The sequence below is a fragment of the Prinia subflava genome (assembly GCF_021018805.1).
Source record: "Prinia subflava isolate CZ2003 ecotype Zambia chromosome W unlocalized genomic scaffold, Cam_Psub_1.2 scaffold_39_NEW, whole genome shotgun sequence".
NCBI lineage: Eukaryota > Metazoa > Chordata > Aves > Passeriformes > Cisticolidae > Prinia > Prinia subflava.
The window spans coordinates 1,263,810-1,288,564 of record NW_026960613.1 but is presented as its reverse complement, the minus strand read 5'-3'; the positions used below and the strand labels follow the sequence as shown (position 1 = coordinate 1,288,564).

Genomic DNA, 24,755 nt, shown 5'->3' with positions numbered 1-24,755 from the left:
CAACATGAGGTTACGAGACACGCTGTAGCTCACGTCCACATCTATCACATACACATATACAGTATTTTATAGTTTTCAATTTATCATTAACCATAAGAACATGAATTAATCATTTCACATTTTTCACAGCAACTCAGCTGGCGGGAGAGAGAAAGAAGGGATTTTCCTTTGCAAACTCACAGGGGGCAGCTAGTCTCAGTGCCATTTGGGAAGCTGAATGGACCACAGCAGGAAAACCTCAGAGCAGCAGGCTGGAACATCAGAGGCAGGCACACCTAGGGTGGCAAAAAAAGTGTAGCAAAGACTCCGGAGCCGTGCCAGAAGCCGCCGGCTGTTCGGGCGGGCACAGGGTGTCAGGTTAAAGTGTAGCAAAAAGCCCTGAAGCAGTGGCAGAAAACAGTGGGGCTGGGTGGCAGCAGATGGGGCTGCTGCAGGCAGCTGCCGCAAGCAGCCAGGAGACACTCCCTCTGGAGGGGGTCAGGGTCCCAGGTTTTCCCCTGAGGCACCCGAGTAGATGGTGAGGGTCCTTCCCAGTGAGGTTGGGTATTGAAAAGGTCCTAGTTACACGGCCACTCTTATGAGCAAAGGCTCACCCACCGTAGGAGAAGCAGTAAACGGCTGAACTCCCCGGTGGCAGTGAATTCTGCCCCACAATAGCACCAGCCCGACTGTTCCCCTCTAGTCCTGAGAGCAAGAGAGAGAGAGAGCGAAGAACGAGCCCAGCCCCTCATCCCCCAGCCAAAATCTCGCGGTATCTTTGCACTTCCCAAGAGAAAACCCCCCAGCTAAGAGACTGCAGCCAGCTGCACCCCTCCCCCCATCTTGGCCACATCCTTTTTCTCAGGTATTCATCATTCTTGTCTCTTAGGCAACAAACGCGAGAAAAATTCCCTAAGAGAAAGAAGAAAAAAAAAAAAACAAAAAAAGAAGAAAGGAACAAATCCTAACCTCCATCATCACTTGAAACTTTAGAACTTTATGTTGAAAATACAAAAGTCTTCCTAGTTAGGACTAGGCAAGAAAATAAGAGGTGACTGGAAATTATAGGGATCTTATCCTTGGCAATGATGAAAGTTTAAAATCTCATTAATAGTGAGTAACTCTTTGAAATTAATACATTTGATAATAGGCATGACCAGAAGGACAGCTTCTTTTGATGAATAGCGAGGTAAGACACCATTTTGCATCTCCTTGGGGGAAAACCATATTTGATGTGAAGTTGAGAGATGTTAAGCATTGCTTCTAACTGAACTGTAGCAGTTTCATGTTCGCCAATTTTGACCTTTCTTGGCCAACGCACCAAATTTGTGATGGTTTTCGTGCCTATTCTCTTTTTTATGTGAGATAGAATTAGGGAGGGAAAAAAGGCAAAACAGGCCCAATTTAAAGGTTACAAAGATAGTTTATTAACACACACAAAAGGAAGTGTTATAAATGCTAGGACAATTTATTTCCAAATTCAATAATTTGGTTTATTAAAAATTCAAATCACAAAATTTGGAATCAAATCACAGAATTTTAAGCAATAAAAAACTACACAAACAGCGATACTTACTTGACAGAGTTTCTCCCGGGAAAAAGAGCCAAGGGTGACTTTTAGACACAGACTCTGGCCCTCTGTGTCTCTTGCTGGGTACACGAATTTGCCATGTTCGAGGCTTGGCTTTTATACTCTTTATTCTGCCTCTGGCAATATTTCCCCATATTTCCCTTTGTTTCTTGGTTAGCTATTCAAACCCAAATTCGTCTCTGGTCGGATTGAAAAGAGCTCCCCTCCCAAGTCCATGTGTTAATGTTCAGTTTCTATGGATCCTTATAGTTGATGAATTTCGAGATATGGGTGATATTGCTTGATGGTCTGTGAAGGTGGCTCCCGAGGTGTGAGTTGCTGATACCAGCTCATCTCAACAGGTCCCCTCCCAATACTTGAGAAAGCTGCAAAGTCTTTTGTTCCCTTCTGAATGGAGAAACCTCCTAAAACATACTTTTACCTGATATAAGTTTATACAGCTTTATAATTTTCCAATTTACTATAAGAACATGAATTAATCATCTCACGTTTTTCACAATTCCCCCATTTCTTTTATTAACTATTTAATTCATGTTCGCATCATCTTTATCATTCTCTGATTGCATATTTACTTAACTTTCAATTTTAGACTAAATTTCAATTCTTTTGTTTTCTCTGGTGCTATTTCTTACAAATTTCTATCATTATTTTTAGCTTTTTTGATTCTATATATATATTAATTAGAAATTTGTGGGTCTTTATCCCTGTTTTCCATTATATGGATTGTACTGCGTGAGGTTAAACCTCTTCAGAGGTCTCTTTCAGTGGGATTTCTGAGGATGAAGAGAACATTTGTGACTAATGATCTTTAGGTAAGGTCTATCGGTTGAAATCTTTTTTGAATTTTATCTCCTGGTCTAAATTTCTTTTTTGAGGGTGCTCCAAGGTGGACCGAATTTTAGCTTCAGGGCCGTCTAGGTTGGGAAACCTCGGGCTAAGTTCAGTTTCATTATGCCAGCTCTCTGTTGGGCTCAGTTAGGCTTATGACTATTAGAGTGATCTACAAACCAATTCCTCTGTTTATGCCAGCGCCCATTTGGTTGCATCCAAATGGCGAGGTGTTTGTTTCTTCTCAAACAGCAGGTAAAGGTTGCTCCGATCCTCTTTCTGGTTTCTGCCTCATATCTATCAGGTGGTTTCCCTTAGACGGCTTTAGCTGTTCTGTTGCGGTCAGGAGCCTTTTGGACCAAAATCTCGGTTTCTATGTTTTTGCTTTTCTACCTCTGCTTACCGAATTTTAGGTGTTATCTAATTGATTCCCGTTTTCCCCACTGATCACACGGTCAAAAATGTTTCTCTTAATATTTCTCTTAATGTTTCTTTGCACCAGCACCTGTTAAAAACAAAACAGGGGAACCCTCTAACTGAGGGGTTAGCACAGACTACGCCTTTGTCATATGAAAAAAAACCTTCTTTTTCTAGAATCTATCTGATTTTATAAATCAACACCTTGACGCTTTCTCACAGCTGGCTTCAAATTAAATTTATTAATTCAGATCTAGGTATAATGCAAGTTTAATTTTGAACAGTACTTTTTGAAAAATCTTCGGAAATACCTTACAGGAAGGAAACATGCTACGACTATTATTCAGACAATCTGAATATTTGAATGAGTTTTCTAGTTTATAATTTACTCATCATCTTTATACAAAATAATTTACTACACAATTCTCTATACAACTCAAAGTCTTCTTTTCACACAAGAATGATTCAATTCCTTATCTAGAATTTAAAGAATTCAATACAAAATTTAAGAAAAATCTTCTTTTTGTACTATTACAGGGAGAAATTAAAATTAATAGAAAGAGAATTTTACTTCTTATTAAGCAAGGTTTATACTGAAACATATAAACAATTCTTTTATATTCTACTAATACCTCTGACAATGTCTACTGGGTATATAGCGAGTAAACAATAAACACTAAGACTACTCTAAATCCTATAGCATTAACACAGGTTTTAGCTCTTTAAAGAAAAATTCAGTTAAAAAATCATAGACAAGCACAAACAATTTGGGCTTATTTCAAGAATCACACTCAGCACATTCAGAGTGATTTGGTATACAGACAAACATTTATAAAACTCAGTATCTTACAATGTTTTGTGACAACAGCAGTTTCTAAGACAATCAGTTGTTAGGGTTACACACATCTTCCCTCAGTTTCTGCAGTCTCAGTGCAATGAGTCCGCACTACCGCTAATTAACTGAACTACAAATTTATATTTCAGACCCCTACTCAGTGCGGCAAGATACAATCTGCAGTAATAGCTGAAGTGACTTCTTCACTTTGACAGGGAGCCAATTCAAACAATCAGTGAGCAGGACAACTTAATGAAGGATAACTTTTAAGCAACATTTGTACTTAATACAAATTAAAAGAAAAACTTAAGACCTCACCCATAATCTTGGGGGAGTATTTTAACAAGACAGAAAAAACAAGGCACACTAAATAGAAGAAAATGATATCACAAATAGCAGAACTTATTCTTTCACCACTTATAAAATATTCTCGACATATACAGATGCTATAAGAACAACACTGGCAGCAATATAGAAATGGCATCGCCTCAGGCACTTCTAGAAAGATTTATACAAGGAGCATCAGGGTTGTAACTTATTGCAGGTCTGAGCTTCTTCAGCTTTTATTAAAAGAAGTGAATAAAGTAGCAAGACTAACTCATCTGTTTTGGATGGAAGGCATCAAAAGCTATAGTTAAAATGCATCAAAATACTCTGTAATATACTATGCATTACTTAAATTCGGAACTTAAGACACTGGAAAGTTTTCTAAGGCTAAGAGTCACTTTAAACTTCAGGCCCCAGTAACTAGACAGGTCTATCTAGTGCAATTGCTAGAACATTAACACTACTGCTTTTTACTTCAGTCTTCAAAAAGCTTTTACAAACTTAGCCTCTATTAACAAGCAAACTCGAGTTAACTTATGACTATTTTCCTTAAACTAAAGCAAAACTCTTGTATTTGCTATCTATTCTTGTGTATTGCTAAACCTAAATATATGGTTTGAAGGACTACAAGCAAATATTGACTATATTTAATACTAGCGACACATAAGCTGCTTCTCATACATCACTTACTCTCTATTTTTGAAATACAGGTATCAGGGCAACTTTAAGGTTTATATTTTCTAAATTGAGGAGCAAGTAAAGAAGACATAATATCAAAGGGACAATACAAACTATCTCTTTCTAAGAAATCAGTAATTAGAAATGAAAATCCCTGTTCTCACTAGACAAAATACATACAGAATAAGAACTGCAAAGAAGAAAGAAAAGACTTATAACTACCAACACAGAGAAACCACAGCTCATAATTCTCTCTAAGGAAAATTACCTAGGCACATATGTGACTTGAAGGACTTTAAAGCTTATTTTTACTCTAATCTTCTTGCCACAGGGAGGGACACTTTGCTACCAGCCCTGTCTAGCCTGGCCTTACAACCACTCTGGGCAACGAGACCTGAACAATATTATAAACTTAGTGTGTCGCCCCCATACCTACAGTTACCTTGCAGAAGTTAACGTTTGACTAAAAAATTTCCAGTTCTCAGCTACCGTCCAGCAAGTGCAACTGCTACTAATCCAGAGAAAGAATCATCTGACACTACTTTATTATGCTACTTTCCTAACTTAATGCTAGAATCTTGAATCTAGCTACTATTCTAACACCATCTCAACAGAGAGATTTAATTTCCAGCCTCTTGACTACTACTTCTTATAAGCAGTTTTAATTTGGACTCTACTGGTCACATGCTTCGACATTAAAAAAAACTTAAACAAACAAAACTCTTGTAATACATTGTCTGCTAACACAAATGCCATATCTCTACTCAAGCTAACAATCTGAATTCAATATGTAGCAATTGTTTCAAACATAGATGAAGTACATGAAGTACATCTACCATACTATCAACATGTTTTGGTTTGCACAAAATCTTCACATGCAGCAAACATGCAATCAAAGAGAAGATATATTTTCAGCTTTTCAAGAACAGACACATAGGTACTTCCCACGCATAAATATAGCTCTCATTCTTGGTCTCTTTTCTCAATCTTTTTATCTATTTTTGCTTCCTATTCTGCTTTACATTGCTGTTTTCTGCCCTGGGCAGCCTTGTCCTGTCACTTTAAAAAAATGCCGCTTGCCCTCGTCTTCCGGCAACCATGGACTGACTTGCCCTGCCGCTTGGGGGGGGGGGGCGGTTTAGTTCCTTTTTCCCATGTTAGCGAAAAGAGAAAAAAACCAAGAAACTCTGCCGATCTCATCCAGGAAAAAAAACTCTTTAAAGCAAAATACACAATTCTAGGGAGCCTCTAAAATGTATTCAGCCTGAAGTAAAAGATCTACCACCACTAAAGAAAAGAGTAAGTGAAATTCCTTTTTAATTCTTTTTTTTATCTTTTTCTCTTTTAGCAGGCTTGCGTGAATTCTTACATTTCTAATTTGTACGCATCTTAACACCACCAGTTGTTCTCTAATACATTCCAATTCACCTTTGGTAATTTCTGTTTTGCTCCACTGTCTAGCTTAAATGTACATTGTTCTTTCTTACAGGAATGTTTCTTTTTCCCTATGTTTCCTCTCGGGCCGTTCTGGCTCTCACACCAACTGTCCCACCCCGAATCTCTTTCGGGTTCTTCTGGATCTCCTTCGGGGGTCCTGGTTTTAGCCGGGACTCTAACTGGTGTATACCTGTCTGATTTATTCTTCCACCCTTCGTTTTCTTTACCCTTCTTCTCTTTTTCTCTATAGTTTAGCGTTGGTGGCTGAGGTGCGGGGTCAGGACCAGAAACGGGGGCAGGATTCCCTCTCGGGGATCTCTTTGAGCGGGAGGAAGGTTTTTGGAGTGGCTGCTGAGCTCGGGGCTCCGCATGGGTCTCGGATGGCAGCGCTAACGCTGCCACTGAGGAGGCCGAGGAGGAGGAAGGGGTAGGGGTAGGGGCTGACAGGACATGGGCCACCGAGCCGTGAGAGAAGCTTATTCTGTAGTCTGGTTTATTCCGTGTTTTCCTTTCTTCAGAATACAGCTTTACTCGTACTCAATACCATAACAGAACATAAGATTAGGTCTTATCTCCTTTCTTCCCCAAACATTCATATACAAATAAATCATCCGATCTTTAGATGCCCTTCTCCTAATTGGGCATTCTTGCCAATCTTGCAACAACTTTTCTAATGGACTTTTCCGAGGGATTTCAAGAGCAGCCCCTGCTGAGGTTTCTCTTAAGGAATCCTCCCGATCTCTACTGAGATACGATCCCATACTCCCCGTGGCACAGAAGTTATGGGATACTATATAAAAATTAAATCCCGAGTTTCCGAACTCGGTGCCGTTAACTTAATGATCTAACAGATGACCGTTCTGTGGATGTTCGGTTAACCGTGGGCTCTGCAACTGCCACTGAAAAAATTAACGGACCCCTCTCGGTCGCGGTCAAGAAGACTTACTAGTCCCCGAACTCGAAGGGACGTCCTCTTTCCTTCAGGACCCCTGGTGACTCCTACACCTCGTCGGGTAACACTCACACACGAAATATCACGCGTTTCACACACACTCACACGCACATATACACGTTCTCAAGCACTTGGTCACCCCACTCAACCACGCTATACTTACGGTCCTTTTCCTGCGTGGATTCTTCGTGCACATAGACTTTTACGAGTGAAAAAAATACCGCGGTTCAGGGAAATCCCTGCTGAGTTCCTGAGCCCCCCCCAAGCTAGCTTGTCCTAACGCCTAATACCTTCGCTGTTGTGGGTTCTGGGTTCGTAAAGCCAGTTCGTTCTTTCGGACTTACCCGCTCTGCCAGGCCGCTTTTTACAGCGGGGCGCCCCCTGGTCAGAAGCAGGGGTCCGTAGAATATTCAAAACTGGCCCCACATTGGGCGCCAAAATTGTTATAAATGCCAGGACAATTTATTTCCAAATTCAATAATTTGGTTTATTAAAAATTCAAATCACAAAATTTGGAATCAAATCACAGAATTTTAAGCAATAAAAAACCACACAAACAGCGATACTTACTTGACAGAGTTTCTCCCGGGAAAAAGAGCCAAGGGTGACCCTTAGACACAGACCCTGGCCGTCTGTGTCTCTTGCTGGGTACACGAATTTGCCATGTTCAAGGCTTGGTTTTTATACTCTTTATTCTGCCTCTGGCAATATTTCCCCATATTTCCCTTTGTTTCTTGGTTAGCTATTCAAACCCAAATTCGTCTCTGGTCGGATTGAAAAGAGCTCCCCTCCCAAGTCCATGTGTTAATGTTCAGTTTCTATGGATCCTTATAGTTGATGAATTTCGAGATATGGGTGATATTGCTTGATTGTCTGTGAAGGTGGCTCCCGAGGTGTGAGTTGCTGATACTGGCTTATCTCAACAGGTCCCCTCCCAATACTTGAGAAGGCTGCAAAGTCTTTTGTTCCCTTCTGAATGGAGACGCCTGATTTTCAGGGTGGTCAGTTTCACCATCTGCTGCAGAAACCTCCTAAAACATAGACTTTTACCTGATATAAACTTATACAGCTTTATAATTTTCCAATTTACCATAAGAACATGAATTAATCATCTCACGTTTTTCACAGAAGGAAAAAAAGGAAAAAAATAGAAACTTTCAAAACTTTTCTCCCCACAAACTGTTCACCTTCCCACAAACAACACAGAGAGACAACTTGTGATTTTCAGTCAGTTCCACTCTTTGAAAAATAGTCTTTCATTACTTCCTTAGGAGAAGGAGTCTCTCTTAGAATCATGAATCCCACTCAGAATTAGAACAGTTCTCTTGTGGGTTTTAACTGTCACAGAAACATCTACCCAGGGAAAACCTGCTTCTGTGACCCCTCTGACCCTTCCTCCCATTAGCAGTTTCCCAAGCTGCTTATGGGTCATGTGAACTCAGGCGTATTGGGGTGTCACCTTTTAAAGATTAACAACTCCAGAGGCAAAGGATTCTTCTTCTCAGAGAACAGAGCTATCTCTTCACTTCTCCACTGGCACAAAGGGCTTCTCATCTCTCTCTGTTCAAGCATCTCATGGGACTACAAGAATCACAGATTCTAATGCAATATTACTCAGTCCATCACAAACACCTTTGCTCAAAAATCTACAAATAAACAATCATCTCCTCAAATGCATATCTTCCTCATGACTTGAAGGGATAATCTACATACAGAGTTCATTTCCATGGCCCTATAAGAAGTCCAGCCAGCAGGCAACTCCTCCATTCTTCCTCTAATTAGTCCTTCACTCTCTCTCTTCATCTTACTTCATGCTGGGTCTTCTCTATGTTCACTCTGCCCACCTCTCCTCTCTCTCAAGGAAGAGTTAAGCTTTGAAAGCTTCATGTTGCTAAGAAAGGGTTAAATCTGCCCAGGCCTGCAATGGTCATGTGATCTCTGCCGGGCTGCATCTTCTTCGGCTCACTGCTCTTCAGATCGGCCAGGTTTCCCCCCCCCTTTTTCCTCTCTGCCCAGGAGTCAACAGAGGAGAGGGAGGAAGGGGCCCTGCCCACCCCTCGGTGGCAAATCAGGGTGGGCTTGGCCCAGCTGGGCCCATAGTTGTTATCAGGGGCCTGGCTTGGCTGTCTCTGGGGCTCTGGGGGTAGGCAACCTGCCCTCCCCAGCCTAATAGGGGGACCGGCAGGGCCCGGCCAGCCTGGGCCGTTTTAACAGAATGGCCCGGCTCGATGTTACCTGTTCTGCGGCCAGAAAGGAAAAGGCTGACTTGGACCCACTTAAAATTTTATATGGGTATTCCTCAAAGTCACATCTAGCTTCCTCAATGGTCAAACAATATGTCAGTATTTAAAAATGAACTCTGATAGGTGCCTGTCTCAAAACAATTCCAAGGTCCTGACAGGGAACTGTTTCCACTTTAACTGAAAACCAAACTGTGTCAACCTATAACACTGAATGCATTAAGCAATTGGCAGTTGGAACAGCATCAAATTTAAGTTATTGATCTTCACCTATAAAATTCTAAATGGTATAGAGCCATCTAAGGGTGTCCTAGTTCTGACTGGACTTGAGTTAACGTTATTCATAGTAGCCCCTGTGGCATTTTGCTTTGGATTTGTGGCTAAAACAGTGTTGATAACACACTGCTATCTTGACTGTTGCTAAACAGTGTGTTCACACTGTTAAAATTTTCTCAGTTTCTCACTGTTCCCCCTGCCCTTCAGCAGGTAGGTTAGAGGTAGGCAAGAAGTTGAGAGGAGAGACAGCCAGGACAACTGACTGAAATTAGCCAAAGGGATTCCATACCATATCAGGTATCATTCTCAATAATAATAAAAAAGAGGGGGTGTGTGTCTTCCAAGGTAGCCATTGCTCAGAGACTGACTGGATGTTGGTCTGCTTGTAGCAGGTAGTGAGTGATTGACTTTGCATTGCTTTGGTTTTTTTTTTTTTTCCTGTTTCCACCAGCCTCTTCTTAGTTTTCCTTCACTTATTAAACTTTTTTTCAACATATGAATTTTATTTTATTTTCATTCTGATGGAAGTGGAAGTTGGTTTTGGGAATTCCTATTTTATAGAAAAAATGTTTTTTTACAAGGTTTTTATTACCAGCTAAGCTGTTTTGTTGGGTATTTTTACTCTAAACTGCAATTTTTCTTTTTTTTTTTCTTGTGTATTTTAAGCCAGAAGATTACTTTCATATCACTTCTAAAATGCTTTTCTTGCAACTCTTGCAAGACATGCAAATTGGTAGAATCAATAGGTGAATGGTCTGAAAAAGTTGATAATTTAAATAGTATCAAACATTAGCTGTATAAAAGTTTTAGTTTTTAAAAGATTTTGAGAGCAACACTTGGCTTTGCTTTGATTGCTCCCTCTACTGCTGCTTCCTCCCATTTGATTGCTTGGAGTAGAAAGAGGTCAAAATTGAGGAAAGGGTAAGGAATGTTTTAGTGAGTTTAGCCTTTGACTTAAACTGGAGTGTTCTTTTGTCATATTATGAAGTCTGTCAGTTGCTGTGCATTTGTATTTGCTTTTAATAGTCTGCATGTTGTGTTTGGGGAAGACATTTTGGCTGAAATATACTCTGGTGTGAATGCTGTCATTTTTTTTAGGTGCAGATTTTGATACTGTGATCCGTGTTTGTTGTTTGAGAAACAGGTTGTATTGTAGCCTGAACAGAAGCCCGAGTAAGCTTAAAATACAGCAGATCAGTTATCTCTGGTACTACTTATTTACTGAAAATGAACAAATTTGGAATAAAAAAAGATGGTTATAGAGAGCCTTTGTCCCCTTTGGATGGTTCAGAGTGCTTTCCTCCAGTGTAAGTTATTTGGGGAAATGGGTTATCTGAACCTGTGAAACTTTCCAAATTCTGTGTGTTGGAAATAAGTAATTTGAGAGAGGTTGCACATGTAAAAATCTGATAACTTTATTTGAAATAAAGGTTTGGAATATTATCAGTTTCAACTGAGATCTTTCATTAGTTTCATAGCTCTGTTCTTGAGAATAAACAAAAGCCGTAACTTTTAAGGACACCCATTGTTATATGTTTTTTAGGTGGTATCATGGAAAACTCGACAGAACAATTGCAGAAGAACGTCTTTGGCAAGCGGAAAAACCTGGAAGTTACCTTATTCGAGAGAGTGATCGGAGACCGGGTTCATTTGTGCTTTCGTTCCTTAGTAAAACAAGTGTCAATCATTTTAGGTGAGAAGTAAATGTTTTAAAACACTGTAACTTATTTATTTGTGGGTTTAGAACATAGTATGGTATAAAAAATAATTGTATTATAAATTGAATATTTTTTATTTTTTTTTTTGTCCCTGTATGGTATAGCTCTTTGTTAGGGTTTAATTGTTTTAAACCATGCTACAAAAATTCCTTTACAGACTGAAGAAAGAAAATGTGAGGAAACCAGCATTATCAGGATAGAAAAGCTTGTCTGAAGCTGTTGTGACTAAATTTACAGTAACATGCAGGCTTCTTAGTAGTAATCAGATTGTTTTAAGTCTATTCCTCAGATACTGCAGCTTAAGGAACATTTGAATGTCAGTCATAGCAAATCTGTGTTTATAAGATAGCTATAACAAGGAGAAACAAAGAGGCAATGTGTTTAACAATATGAGGATTTGATAGAATCAGCTTTCAGTCTATGTTAAAATTAGTTGTTCTAAATACAACTATCCATTTACCTGAAATTGAAACTGGTTATTTTACCATTAGCAAGTTATAGTCTCGTTTAATGTAAATCAGATGTTCTGGGAAGTGCTTGAATGTTAGCATGTAGTGTGCTGCAGTGTAATGTTCATCTACACAAAATAGGATATCAAGTGCATCTCCAGTACTAGAAAAAACCTTTGTCAGCTATCTAGATAACAAGAAATAAACAGAAAGCAAATTTTCTTGCAAAGCAAACAAATAGCATGCACGTTTGCATCATGTCTGAGCTAATAGTTCATGCTTCTCAGCTATACTGATTCTTGTTAGGGAACTGATTACTATGTAGCAGTAGTAGAAAATGAAGTTATGTTAATACTTGTTTTTTAAGTTTTCAAGTCTCCTTTTTAATAACTTCTGCTTATGGTAGCCAATATCAGATGTTGAATGTTGGTTTATGTCCACCATAAAATTGTTTCTGGCATCTCAGAAAATGGGAAACCATTAAATGCTACTTTCTAAGAAAGGAATCCTTATAATATTTTCAAATCTTAAAGAATCTTTTCTTCTTGGATCCATTAAGTATGTGAACTATCTGAAGGAAACTAATTTGTCTGCTGATACTGGTCTTCATAGAGCAGACCTGCTTTTGATTTCACTTGCTGACTGCAGAGTGTATATGTTTTTGTTATTAGAAGGGCAGATGCCACACTCAAACATTTTTCCAGCCTCAAGATTGACAGCCTTGAAGTTAATTCAGCCAAATATAGGGATGTGCCCCCTGGGTCCCATAGACTGGAAGTGTCACTTCCACCAAAGCTTGTTCTCTGCCAAAAATGGGTGAAATTTTCATTGCTTGACAATCTCACTGATATTTGTTTACTAGAAGTGATATTTCTCAGATTAAACTTTCCTTATATAATTCTGTTTAACTGAAATACCAATACTGTAGGTGAAAGTTCTCCAAATCTCCCTCCTCCCAAGTTAGATATGGGCATATGCTCATGCAGCATATGATTGACAGATAGTGTATGAGTCCATCAAAATGAAATTCTTTTTGGCTGTAGTAGTATATTTTTTTTGGTGAGTTGCTGAGTGATATAAAATACTGGGGAGGAAAATCTTTATATTTTCATCTTGCCCTTCAGAATTTTCTGTGATTGAATGGAGGTTAGCAAATGTGATGTTTATCTACAAGAACAGCCAGAAAGAGGATTTGGAGAACTACAGGCCTGCTAACCTGACCTTGGTGCCAGGGGAGATTATGGAGCAGATCATCTTGAGTGCCATCACAAGGCACATGCAGAAAAGACAGGTGATCAGTCCCAGCCAGGATGGTTTTATAAAAGTCTGGTCCTGCTTGGATAAACTGATCTCCTTGTATGACAAGGGGTGACCTACTTAGTGGATGAGGGAAAGGCTGTGCATGTTGTCTACCTAGACTTCAAGTCCAGTAAAGCCTTTGGCAGAGTTTTCCATAGCATTCTCCTGGAGAAACTGGCTGCTCATGGCTTGGATGGGTGCACTGTTTGTTGGGTAAAAAACTGGCTGGATGGCTGAGAGCAGAGAGAGGTGTTGAATGGAGTTAAATCCAGTTGGTGGCCAGTCACCAGTGGTGTTCCCTAGGGCTCAGTACTGAAGCAAGTCCTGTTTAATATCTTTATTGATGATCTGGAGGAGCAGATCAAGTGCATCCTCAGTAAGTTCACAGATTACACCAAGTTGGATGGGAGTGTTGATGGGCTGGAAGGCTCTGAAGAGGGATCTGGACAGGCTGGATTGATGGGCCGAGGCCAGTTGTAGGAAGTTCAACGAGGCCAAGTGTCGGGTCCTGCACTTGGGTTATGACAGTCCCATGCAACACTACAGGCTGGGGGAAGAGGGGTAGGAAAGCTGCCCAGTGGAAAAGGACCTGGAGGTGCTGGTCAACAGCCAGCTGAACATGAGCCAGTGTGTGCTCAGATGGGCAAGAAAGCAAATGACATCCTGGCCTGTATCAGGAATAGTGTGGCCAGCAGGACTAGGGAAGTGATTGTCCCTTTTTACTAAGCACTGGTGAGGTTGCATCTTGAATACTGTGTCCAGTTCAGGGCCCCTCACTGCAAGAAAGACATTGAGGTGCTGGAGGGTGTCCAAAGAAGGGCAATGAAGCTGGGAAAGGGTCTGGAACACAAGTCTTATGGGGAGCAGCTGAGGGAGCTGGGGTTGTTTAGCCTGGAGCAAAGGAGGCTCAGGGAAGACATTGCTCTCTAGAATTACCTGAAAGGAGGTTGTAGCCAGGTGGGTGTTGGTCTGTCTTTCCCAAGTAGCAAGTAATAGGATGAGGGGAAGAGGCCTCAAGTTGCATCAGGGGAGGTTTAGATTGGATATAAGGAAATATTTCTTCACCAAAAGGGAAGCATTGGAACAGGCTGCCTAGGGAATTGGTGGAGTCAATATCCCTGGAGTTATTTAAAAGATGTGTGGATGTGCTTAGGGGCATGGTTTAGTGGTGGATTTGGCAGTGCTGGCTTAATGTTTAAGTCCCATTATCTTAAAAAAAAACATGATATGAAAGGTTTTTTTCCAACCTGATTCTATGATCCTAAAAATTATTGTTTTGACACTGTATCAAAGAGTTCTGGTGGAAGTATGACGTTTTTCCTAGTTACTGCATAATTTATTGAAAACTGTTTTCAGCATTCTGCAAGCTTCATAATAACTGATAATTTCACAATTTCACCAAAAAATGATAGTTTTTAAGTAGATCAAATGTCTTGTTCATTTTTTTTTTTGTTTTGTGTAACTAAAGGAATAGTTCAATCCCTCTGTCAGTATTTTGTCCCTTCTCAAAGTTGCTTTTCCGGGTAGCTCTTAACATTTTTAGAGAGTCAGTTTGTAATATTACATTTTGAACATAGACAACCTGCTATAACAACTCAACGTCATCCTCATTTCCTGTAAAAAAAAAATCCCAAACCCAAACCATCCCAACACTTTGTAGCAAAAGTTCTTCTGTCAAACTTCCTTTTCTTTATTAACAGGATTATTGCCATGTGTGGAGATTATTACATTGGTGGACGTCGCTTTGCTTCACTCTCAGACCTAATTGGCTATTACAGTCATGTGTCTTGTTTACTTAAGGGGGAAAAACTATTCTTTCCAGTAGCACCTCCAGAGGCAAGTAGTAAAATTTTAAAATGTCATTTACATAAATATTAATATCGTTAATCTTGTATTCGATATTCATAGTTTTCTATGAAAAAAGCCTTGTAGATGGCTTCCCCTAGTTTTAGACCTATCTCAGCATATGGTGAAGTATAATGAATATATAAACAAGGTTTTACTGATAGAAACTAATGATAAAAAATTGGTTTTTAATAAAAATCTGTAATGAGAAAACTAGATGTCAGGTATTGCAGCTATCTCCAAATGTAGTAATAATATTGTACGTAAACTGAAATAAGAAAATGTGTGGGTTTTGGCTATAAAGAGTGCCATTATAATGTAGAGTTTTACACACTAGCAAAGATTTTGAAATACACATCCTTGAAATAACCAAAGCTCCTGAAAGCCATTTCTTTCAAGTGACCATCCTTACCACAATGTCAGGAATTATCAGTATGAGTAATGCCCCCCTCCCCCCCCAAATAAAGATGTTTCTGAATGTTAAATTGTCACAAATTTCCACTAAGAGGAAGTAAGTTGTAAAGTGCTCTTTCATGGGGATTATACTGTTGGTAATTTGATTTTTGGAGATAACATGACTGATAATGTTACAGGGCTAGAAGCAAAACGAAGACTTTTGTAGATAGCTTTAGGAATTGAGCATTTCCAGCCCTTACTATTTTTGACCCTTTAAAAACTTAAAACTAGCAAAGGGATACAAATTACTATTACCAGTCTTTTGCCTCAGAATAGCATAGTGTTGGGGAGAGGAAGCTACACTAGAATGAAAGGAAAAATTAATATCTTTGAACTCTTCTCTAAAATTGTAGCCTGTGGAAGATAGAAGGAGAGTTCGAGCAATTCTACCTTACACCAAAGTGCCAGAAACTGATGAAATAAGGTATGTTTTAATAATAGGTAGAAGCACTTGTGAAATTCTTGGAGTATTTATAAAACCTAGTGATTTAGTTATCTGTTCACTATGCAAATACTTTCCAATTGCATCTTAGACTTAATGTTCTGGGAGGTTAAAGGTATGATGCTTGCCTTTTTTTTTCTTTTTTTTTTTTTTTTTTCTTCCACTATATATATAATGTGGAAAAGATGCACAACCAACAGTCCTGTATCTAATGGAAGAACATATACTAGTTGCTTGGAATTAATACTGCTTTCCTGAGATATCAGTTTTCTTCCAGATGAAAAAAGAAAAGCCAGATTTGAAAGATGTTTGCAGTAATTTCTGATGAGACTGTCTTGGTTTCACAAGTTGATAAAATATGGTGGTGTAATTAGGAATAAGATTCTTGATAGGACTATTAACCTAAGATTATATAGAAAAGTATATGACAGCTTTATATCCTCATCAGGATGAAAATTTATCCAGTCCATTCTGATTTCTATAAAAAACGCTTAGAGGATATTCATCTTTGAGAAGACCTTCTTCTAAGCATACAATAAGGTAGTAAGACAGGAGGGAACTCCCTAATTGTATATTAAAAGTAGGACTTCTTTCTATTCTTAAGCATAATAGGGTCCATCAAGTCCAGTAAATGCCTAATTGCACCTACCAACTTAGGAGGAAAAAGTATTTCATTATTGTGCTATGGAAACAAGAATTACAGGAAATTGTAAAGTTCTATGTGTCTGGCTAGGTTTCTGAGACCTGCATGGTAAAATAGTCTGTTCATAGCAAAACTGGTACAAAGTACACCATTTTAGGTCAAATTAATGTATTATATTATTGTAATGTACTCTTGAAGATGTTATGCATTTCAGGTAATCTTGACTATTTTAATGTCATAATTAATATTTAGACAGCTTGAAGCATTTCAAACAATAACAACTGATATAGGATAACTGCTGTCTATTGTACATTGTTAAGATTTAGGTTCATTAGTAGCTGAATTCATTCTAAGTATTTTCATTAGGCTTTTTTTATTCTTGCTGTTTACTTTGTGCTCAAGTTAATGCATTTTTTGCTACTCTGTCACAGATGAATTATTAAAAGTCATCATTGTAGGGTTAACTAAAAAGGTTTTATTAATGATTAAACAATTATTAAATGGTAATTAATACTGTTTACTCAGAGTGGGTGCATCTATCACACCCTCTCAAGAGATGTTCAGTAGAAAATTGCTATCTAATTTTGGTAGTTGATGAACTTCAGTACTGTGTACCTATTGCCTGTACTCATGATAGATCATTTGACTTGACTGAGAAGTCCCCCTGTGCTCCAATGAAAGGTTTTCACTGGCATTGAGAGGACATGGACCATGCTATGCAAGCAAAGCCAGTTTATTACACTAAACACACATATTTAGAGGTTTCTAAGTTCCGTACAAAATTTTCTGCTTGGACCCCTTTGCCCCTGTTCCCTTAGTAACACAATATTTTTGGTTATCAAATCCTTGTTACATTCTTGCATTCTTGGTGCATGCATTGCGCCAGCAATGTCCCTGTTACATCTTCTCTCATCAGAGCGGTCAGAGTGACCAGGCATGATGTCTTCACTTTTGCTCTTGCCTTGAGTTTATCTCTCCCACGGCTTCCACTGTACCAGGGCCAGGAGGTTGGTGGCACTATCCAGCTCAGCTTCTGTAGCTGTCTGATCTTCCACAGTTTTCATATGACCTGATGTTATGGTTTAACTCTAGCCAGCAACTAAGCACCAACAGACACTGGGGCAGTAATTTTCCTGGATGGATGCCTTTTTGCTGCTGTTTTTCTTGCTCTTCTTTTTACTTGAGCTTCTAGTCTCCAGGTAGGTTCACCATCCCACTTCCTTATGTCCTCCTCCTGGCCATGGCAGATAGAACCAGAGGGTGGCATGTGGTATGTGTCACTGATAAACTTCTCCCTGAACACAAAAAGGTTGACTCTTAATAGTCAAGATGTTGGTCAGTATGGGTGAGGAAGACTTATCCTTCTTTAATTGCTGGGACAGTTGTTGGAAGAATTTCTCCACAGCCAAGACCCAGGGAGGAAGTGAAATTCTCTTTGAATTCTCAAGTTGGCTGGCCAGTCCAACCACAGTTGGTGCTTTTGTGTCTCTCCAGCTCATTACTGCCAGGCTGTTGGTGTACAGTGTTGGTGCACTTCATACAAACTTTCACCACATGGGCCATGTGCATGGAATTTCACACGGCTTGTTGGATACCTGGTTGTCATATACCTTCAGCACAGTTAATTCCCTCAGATACTGGATACCTCCCCCAGTGGTGGTCACCTTGCTCTGGGAATTCGTAGGTCCTTCCTTGATGGGATATCTGTCCACACTTGATGGAAGCTGCCTTCAAAGACTGAAGACTCCTGCCCCTTTTACGATCCCTTTGTCAGTGATCTTATTCCTAACAAGGGATCCCAGATGCTAGGTTTCCTTACCCTCAAATGCCTGATGTTTGGCTCCAACATCCCAGCATCAGAACAACTAGATGACAATTTGTTCCTCTGGATGATGGCTTCACATATCTTGCTTCTTGCTTAGGGATAGGGATTGTCTGGTTTCTGTCTCATTTATGATTTCATTCTTTCTTCTCCTGTTTTTGTGACTGCTCTTCTGCTCCCTCTTAGGAGAAGCTTCTTCATCCCTTACTGAATGAGTTGACTTCCACTTCCATTGTTTCTTTTTAATTATAGAGGTGACTGATATACGTGAAGGCTGGGTCTCTGATTTAGTCACAGTGTCTGTTGGTATGTTTTCAGATCCAAAAGACCTTCTCCTTCAGGGTGCTGAACAGTTCTAAACAGTGTTAACTGGTGCAGGCCAGGCCCCAGTAGAGTGTGATAAGTTGTACCTCTTTGGAATATCTTTTTTCAAACATTCTATCACTTCATCATGATCTGGGAGTGAAGTCTTAGAGTACTGGAGGTTACAACCATTCTAGATACCTGCCCATATTTTCCTACATGCCTTGTGTCTTGGGTAACCCAAAATGTTATTGTTTTCTATATCTATCTGTGTCCAAAAAATGTTACTGTCTCTTTAAGGCCTGGAAGCACAACCATAAACAGACTTGTGAGGCTGGGGGAGTCGCCAGGGCCATTTTACAAAGTCAGAGTTGCTCAAGCAGAGCTCCCTCTTGCCTGTTGGCTCTACTTGCAACAGTAGCAACCTGAAAAGCTGCATTTCACAATCAAAAACTGTTTCAGAGTGAAATTTGCAACACCTATTGGCAGTGCAAAGCTGGAGCTGGGCTGGGGTTGGGCCACCACTCATCCGTGCTTGAGAGTCCATTTTCTTCTCTTCCTCCTCATCGGAACAGGGACCCAAGACAGCAGCACCAACCTTGGCACAGTCCAGTGGGTGGCAGGAGGTGCCAATGTAAGCGTAGGAAAAGATATAACCACACGAAGGCGATCATATGCGGTTCTTTATTTGAGCGCGCGGGACACAGGGGCATGGAATGCCCTAATCTTGTGCCCCAGAATACAGAGTTGATTTGTGATTTTTATAGTTTCAAATTATACATATGTTAACTAACCTCCAGCCCTAGATACTGGTTATCCTATTTCTTAGTTACTATCTTAAATCATACCTATGCTTTACCCCGAGTTATACTTGATTTGGTTAAAACAATGCTTCTCAATTATCTCTTGGGCTGGAGTCACACTTGATTCAGTTAAAACAATAGTATGAGGCTGGTTGCAGAAAGCTGAAGTTTGTTCCAAGGCCAGGCTGCGTCAGGTTTCAAGCCGTGCGTCTTCTACCTTCCCCCCACTACCCGCAGTTAGCTTATACAGAAATTATTATTTTTAACTCTCCTCTATCAGCAGCAAGCAGCAACACTGACCTCACACACCAGCAATTCCCATCTGCCACTAGAGCTGCTTTCTAAGCTCCTACCTTCCCAGTTTTTTGCTCCAGGGGTAAGGTTGAGCCAAGCAGCGTTTGTCCACCCTCTTTTTCCTTTGCCTTCCCACACATGGTTGCTTGCAGAGGGCACCATCTTGGTGAAAGGGTTACTCCGCCATTTTGAGTTTCTTTTTGTTCCTGGGGTATCCATCCGCAAGATTTCAGCAAGTTTGTAACTAGTGCCTATTACTGTTATTTTTTTGCCTGTGGCTTTTTTGGGTTTTTTTAGTAAACTGTTATTTTTTAACTTATATCTACTCGTATTCATTTCTCCTTATTGGTGGAAAGGGATTGGTTAAAACTGTAAGGGGAGGTAGCTAATTTTAGAGTGTCCACCTCTTAAATTGTCTTAAACCAAAACACCTTGCCACCCATAACCACACTGCTGCAATGTCTGGGTGATATTCCTAAATTGCTTGTTAACCTTGGAAAAACCCAAAATAATATTCTAAGAAATACCAAAAGGAGTATTTTCATTACCCAAGAATGTTTAAGATACTGAAGGGTTATTATAATTAAACTGTGTGAAAAATGCACATGATGTGCTTGCGATACCAAAAAATATATCTTTTATGGCCAGATTTTCTCAAATGTTTTTCTGAAACTATGCTCAAGAATTCACTGTGTTCATTAAACTTTGTATTATGATTGTACTTCTAACATATGTCTTACTGTAATTCTCTCCAGTTTCCTTAAAGGAGATATGTTTATTGTGCATAATGAATTGGAAGATGGCTGGATGTGGGTTACAAACCTACGGACAGATGAACAAGGTCTTATAGTAGAAGACCTGGTAGAAGAAGTAGTAAGTAATTTTATATTCAAATCTGTTGCAGAACTGAGATTTGATTTTTATTTTTTGTTGGTTGTATGTGGAAGTTAACATTGAAATTAAACCAAAGTAGTGTCATTTAGCTGCCTGACTTTATGTACTTTTCTAAACCTTCTTGCAGTATTTGAATCTGCCAAATTTTAAGTAGTTTAACAAACCATTGTCTAATTTAATATCCAAACAAAGTACCTTTTCTTGTTATCTAAAATGCTCGTATGCAAATGAATGATACTGTAAACTTATTAAGCAGTTTCCTAAACCTACCAGTCCTGATAAATAACTTGCTAGTCATTCAGTTGCATTCTTTTTGTTTGTTTGCTATGAAATATTCATAAATGCATAGACTCAAATTTTGCCGTATGTATTTTTTTTTTTTTTTTAAGGGCCAAGTGTGGATATCAAAATATTGATGAGTTAATTATACCTAGAAGGGCTTATGCTAAGTCAGGAAGCTAATCGGGTGACAAAGATAATTGATTAACTGCAGGATAAGAGATGATTTAATGGACAAAAACACCCACCCCATCCTCCCACATGCTTTTTTTTCAAAGTAGTTACCATTGCTTTGGAGTCTTGATGATGTTTGCTTTGCAGCATATGTATATTGCTATTAGTAGAGTTTGCTTCACCTGTTCTCATGTCTATATCAGGATGTGAATGGCTAAATTGAAATGGTAGTGTAAGAGTATCTAACTATAAATTTCTCCATTAGTGATTGAAGTTCACAAAAGTTGAGATTTAAGTTATCATGTGTAAAGAAGGACTTGAAGAGTGACAGAAACAAACCTTTGAAATAATGTGTTATAGCTGAATTTCCACTGAATTCCAGTGAATGAAGTTGAAAACCTCTTTACATGAACTGTGCAATTAGCCATCTAGTTCAAAAATGTCTTGGACTTCTTTGTGTTGTTTATTTCTACAGAAGGTCTTAACCTATGAAGTTTACTTTTCTAAACTCAAGCATACTGTTCTCATGCACTTAATATGTTAATTTTCCTATTAGGGAAGAGAAGAAGATCCACATGAAGGCAAAATGTAAGGATTTTTTGGTTTTTATTAAATCAAATCATAAAACAACTGTTTGTAAACTTTAGCAATGAGATTGGGAAGGTGAAGCAAAGTTGAATGTACTTGTTTTTTAATCTTAAGACTTTTATTCTAGCTGTTGAAGTTGCATAGGTTATTGACATGAAGTCTTGCATTAGTTATGCCTAATGTTAATGGGTTTTGCGGTGAAAATCTTGAATGAGTCTGATCAATTTACCTAGAATATATTCAATGGAGAATGTGGTGTTTTCTGATTTGTGGGGATTTTTATACACATACAGTAGCTTAGAGGTAACCTTTTATCAAAGTCTGCTCAACTCTAAGTGCAGGAGAGGGATCAAAGTAACATTTAGAGGAATGATAGTATAATAACACGTGATATTAGCCTTATGTGCTAGTACTTTAAATGAAAACCAGGAGACACTAGAATAATTTGTTTGCAGTGAATTCCAACTTGTTAAATAATTTCAAAAAAAACTAATAAAATTTACAATGAACAATGAATTGATACAGGAAACTTGGTTTTTATATGATTTTCAGTTGTAAAGATGAGCAGTGAATGAAAGTTACAGAAAATTTCTAGTAGCTGGATAACTTCATCTGTCCTCTATTTGCTTGCAATAATTGCAGCTTCTGCTTTCTGTATTTTTTACCCAGTTTGCAGTCTCCAAAGGACTGATGTTAGAAGAAGGCATTTCTTCTGGTGGTGTTTTCTTGGTGGTTTGTTTTTGTTCCTAATAGGGGAAAGAAAATTATTGGTATGTGGCTTCAGTTTACAGGTTTTCAATGTTGTGCTAGTCAGTTTGATATAGCAGCATAATAATAGTAGGGATGCCTTCAAATACAGGAACTTTTTTTTTAACAAAGTAGTTTGTAACGGTATCTTGAAGCGTGGATACTCAATTCAGTTACTCATGCTGCTCAGAAGATTCCAGGGGAGACAAGGATTTCTGTAAATATTACAATAGACAGGGATTTTCCTGTAAAGATAATATAGAAAGCAAATTAGAACTAGAACTCTTTTTTGATGCGTAAGAGGCTTTCTTTTACACAAAATCACAGAATTGTTAAGGTTGGAAAAGACCTCTAAGATCAAGTCCAACCATCAACCCAGCAGCACTACCATATTCACCACTAAACCATGTCCTCAAGTGCCATAGCAATACATTTTTTGGACACTTCTAGGGATGGTGACTCCTCCACCTCCTTGGGCAGCCTGGTCCAATGCCTGACCACCCTTTCCATAAAGAAATTTTTCCTAATATCTAATCTAAACCTCCCCTTGTGCAACTTTCACTTTAAGGCCCTAGTTTGGTTCCATTTTGGGCTATTTCACTGAATCATTTGAGTTGGAAAAGACCTCTGAGATTGAGTCCAGCCTTTGACTGATCACCATCTTGTCAACTAGACCAGAGCACTAAATGCCAAATCCATTCTTTCTTGGACACTTCCAGGGAGGGTGACTCGCACCTCTCTGGGCAGCCCATTCCAATGTATAACAACCCTTTCTGTGAAAAAATTCCTTCTGACGTCCAACCTGAACCTACCCTGGCACAGCTTGAGGCTATGTCTTCTTGTCCTGTCACTAGTTACCTGGTAGAAAAGGCCGACCCCCACCTGGCTGCAACCTCCTTTCAGGTAGTTTTAGAGAGCAGTAAGGCCTCCCCTGAGCCTCCCCTTCTCCAGGCTAAACAACCCCAGTACCCTGAGCCACTTGTCAGTGTGATTTATTAAAATATGGATATGATCTAGTATCAATATCCGACTGTGATGGACAAAAGACTCTCTAACAGTTTAGAGAGTGTATATTTATTGTGATGCCGGGCAGTGGGTGGGATCACTTTCTAATACGCACTGCAAGAATTACAAGTGATTACAGGCCTTTTATTTACAAAAGTATTGAATACCCAAAATACAAATGCATATTCATAACCCGGTCACCTCCCATTCCCCGCTTTGTATGGTAATTAGCAAAAAAGCAATTAAGCATGCGTAGTTTGTTCTTTGAAATGGGTCAGTGGTCCTTTTTATGGGGAGGGGTCATAAAAGGAGGAAGGAATACGAGTCTTCCTCGTTCTGACCTTTCTACCTTTTCAATGCAAAGTGACAAATGAACCCCTGGTAGGATTCCTAGTTTCCTGTCTTCGTGACTTTTCAATGGGTTTTTGAACACAGGAGGTTTGTAATTGTCTTTTGTTCCTTAAGTCTATTTATCAGATTCCCTGTTTCTCATTATAAGTACAGCTAAGCAAACATAAAGTTGACAAGCAATTAGTTATTCAAATCCGGGATAGCTAACTATTAACTTTTAATTTTAGCAAGGCCTATCTATATACTTTAATTAATTCCAGCAAAGCTTATCTCTAGTTAAAATCTTAACTTCTCTAAAATCCTTAATTCTTTAAAGTTTGTGTCTCAAGAGGACTTACTCTCTAGACCCTTCACCAGCTTTGTTGCCCTTCTCTGGACTCGCTCCAGCACCTCAATGTCTTTCTTGCAGTGAGGGACCCAGAACTATACACAGTATTTGAGGTGTGGCTTCACCAGTGCTGAGTACAGGGGGGCAAATCACTACCCTGGTCTTGCTCCCTACACTATTCTTGATACAGGCCAGGATGTCATTGGCCTTCTTGGCCACCTGGGCACATGCTGACTCATGTTCAGCCAGATATCAACCCAGGCTGTAGTGCTGCATGGGGTTGTTTTGACCCTAGTGCAGGACCTGGCACTTGGCATTGCTGAACCTCATACTGTTGGTCTTGGCCCATTGATCTAGCATGTCCAAATCCCTCTGCAGAGCCTTTCTACCCTCCAGCAGATCAACACTCTGACCCAACTTGGTGTCACCTGCAAACTTACTGAGGGTGCACTTAATCCTCCCATCCAGATTATAAATAAAGATATTTAACAGGACTGGCCCCAGCACTGAGCCTTGGGGAACACCACTAGTGACCAGATACAAACTGGCTGTAGCACCATTCACCACCACTCTCTGGGCCTGGCCATCCAGCCAGGTTTTACTCATCAGAGTGCACCTGTCCAAGCCATTGGCTTCAGCTTCTCCAGGAAAATGCCATGGGAGACAGTATCAAAGGCTTTGCTGAAGTCCGGGTAGACAGTATCCGAAACCTTTCCCTCATCCGCTAGGCAGGTCACCTGGTCAGAAAAGCAGAT

At 39.4% G+C, this 24,755-nt stretch overlaps 1 protein-coding gene across 5 annotated transcripts in view; it reads left to right on the top strand.

The window, feature by feature from the left end:
- LOC134565208 (ras GTPase-activating protein 1-like) overlaps positions 1 to 24,755 on the top strand; it is a 146,897-nt gene that overhangs the window by 27,994 nt on the left and 94,148 nt on the right. For all 5 annotated transcript variants that reach the window (XR_010083810.1, XR_010083811.1, XM_063424695.1 and 2 more), the window contains exons 2-6: positions 11,104 to 11,253; positions 14,727 to 14,862; positions 15,681 to 15,751; positions 20,390 to 20,507; positions 21,538 to 21,569. Coding sequence is in view for 3 of the 5 variants with exons in the window: in XM_063424695.1 (XP_063280765.1) it covers positions 11,104 to 11,253; positions 14,727 to 14,862; positions 15,681 to 15,751; positions 20,390 to 20,507; positions 21,538 to 21,569 (507 nt within the window). In the remaining 2 variants the exon portion in view is untranslated. The remainder of the gene's footprint in view (positions 1 to 11,103; positions 11,254 to 14,726; positions 14,863 to 15,680; positions 15,752 to 20,389; positions 20,508 to 21,537; positions 21,570 to 24,755) is intronic.